At 29.2% G+C, this 1,767-nt stretch overlaps 1 protein-coding gene across 1 annotated transcript; it reads left to right on the forward strand.

The window, feature by feature from the left end:
* Window positions 1-285: 285 nt before the first annotated feature.
* On the forward strand, window positions 286-1,539 carry LOC127281454 (uncharacterized). The gene has a single exon (XM_051305171.1). The coding sequence runs from the start codon at window positions 286-288 to the stop codon at window positions 1,537-1,539; it is 1,254 nt and encodes a 417-aa protein (XP_051161128.1).
* The last annotated feature ends 228 nt before the right edge of the window (window positions 1,540-1,767 follow it).

Raw genomic sequence — 1,767 nt, forward strand, 5'->3', positions numbered from 1 at the left:
ATGCATCTTTAAACACCTCATTCCGTACAACTATAATACAAAGGGGCAATGCGTTTTAAGACACCTCAATAAATATTGAAATCTTTTACACATAAACAATGAGTCAAAAATTCTCACCATCAACTTTTTTGTAAATATCAGGTTCAATCAGGTATGTCAATTCATTGAGTCATTATTAACAGAGATGTCAATTATTTGTATACTATTTATATAAATTTTATTTTAAACAAATTAATCATTTATGTCACAATTTTAATAATTCATTAAATTAATTAATATTTAAAAATGGAAGAATTTGATCGATTAAACGTTCTTTCACAAAAAATTACTACAATTAAAGAGCATTTAACTTCTTTTGAAGAATTTCTTGCACATTTTGATGCTCATAATATTAATCCTGCTCAATTCGCTGAATCACAGTTACGACATAATTTGGTATTTTCTTATTTCTCTAATATTGACGATCTTTACAATGAGATCCAATTAATCGACACAGAAACAAATCACACCAGTGATAAAAGATCTTTACAAGAATCATTTTTTAAATTGATGGCTTTAGCTCAAAGTTACATTTCAGTTATTGTTCAAAAGGATAATATCAATAATCATGAATTAAATTCTAATTCCGAAAACGGACGTATATCAAACGCGTCAAGCAATTATAAAAGGCTAAAACTTCCACAAGCAGTTCTTCCCACTTTTAGTGGAAAGATAGAAGAATGGCTATCTTTCAAAGACACATTCACTACTATGATTCATAAACGTGATGATATTACCAATGTCGAAAAATTACAATATTTAAAATCGGTTCTTAAAGATGAAGCGTTACGTAAAGTTCAAGTTTTTTCATTTACAGAAGAAAATTATGAACGTGCTTGGAAGCTTTTGCAAAAATCGTACGAAGATAAGCGCACATTAATTTCTCAACATTTAAATTTATTATTGCGGTTGCCATCACAAGATAAAGAATCTTATCAAGGTTTAATCGCGCTTGCAGATGAATCACAACAACATCTTCAGTCCTTAGAGTCTCTCGGGGTTAATGTAACACACGAAATAGTAGTCGCTATTATAGAAGAAAAACTCCACAAATCAACATTAGAAAAATGGGACGAAAGCATAAAAAACGGGGAATTTCCTCGTTTAGAGGATATGACGGATTTCTTGTATAGAACTGCGGCGCGTATTTCCAAACGTAAATTAAATAACGATAATACAGATAAAGATTCTTCTTCTAATAAAAAACGTAAACTTGAATCCAAAAAATTAGCTCTTGTTACATCGACTTCCTCAAAACAATGTCCACTTTGCAAAGAATCTCATCCTTTGTTTAAATGTAACAAATTTTTAAATTTGACACCTAATGAACGCTTCAAGGTCGTAAAAGAGGCTAAATTGTGTGTTAATTGTTTACGCAACCATAAAGCTAAAGATTGTAAATTTGGATCTTGTAAAAAATGTAATAACCGACACAATACATTGCTACATTTTACAAAATCTGATGAAAATCAAAATCTAAGCGAAACAAAGGAAGCATGACAATTAAATAATAACAATCCAAAAATTTCATTAAACTCATTAGTTCAAACAACATCTTTTCATTTAATGACAAGTGCATTAGTTGAGGTTTTTGATTACAAAAAACATAAAATAAAAGCTAGAGTTTTATTGCATACTTGTGCAACCTCCAATTTTATTACATATAATCTGTTAAATAAATTGAAACTTACAACAATTAAATGTTGTTTCTCTGTAGGAGCTTTAAAT

The sequence above is a fragment of the Leptopilina boulardi genome, unplaced genomic scaffold (genome assembly GCF_019393585.1).
Source record: "Leptopilina boulardi isolate dan_hultmark-lab unplaced genomic scaffold, ZJU_Lbou_2.1 LbouV2_269, whole genome shotgun sequence".
NCBI lineage: Eukaryota > Metazoa > Arthropoda > Insecta > Hymenoptera > Figitidae > Leptopilina > Leptopilina boulardi.

Excerpts from the sequence above, each read along its gene's own strand:
- LOC127281454 (XM_051305171.1), top strand. The coding sequence starts at position 286 with ATGGAAGAATTTGATCGATTAAACGTTCTTTCACAAAAAATTACTACA.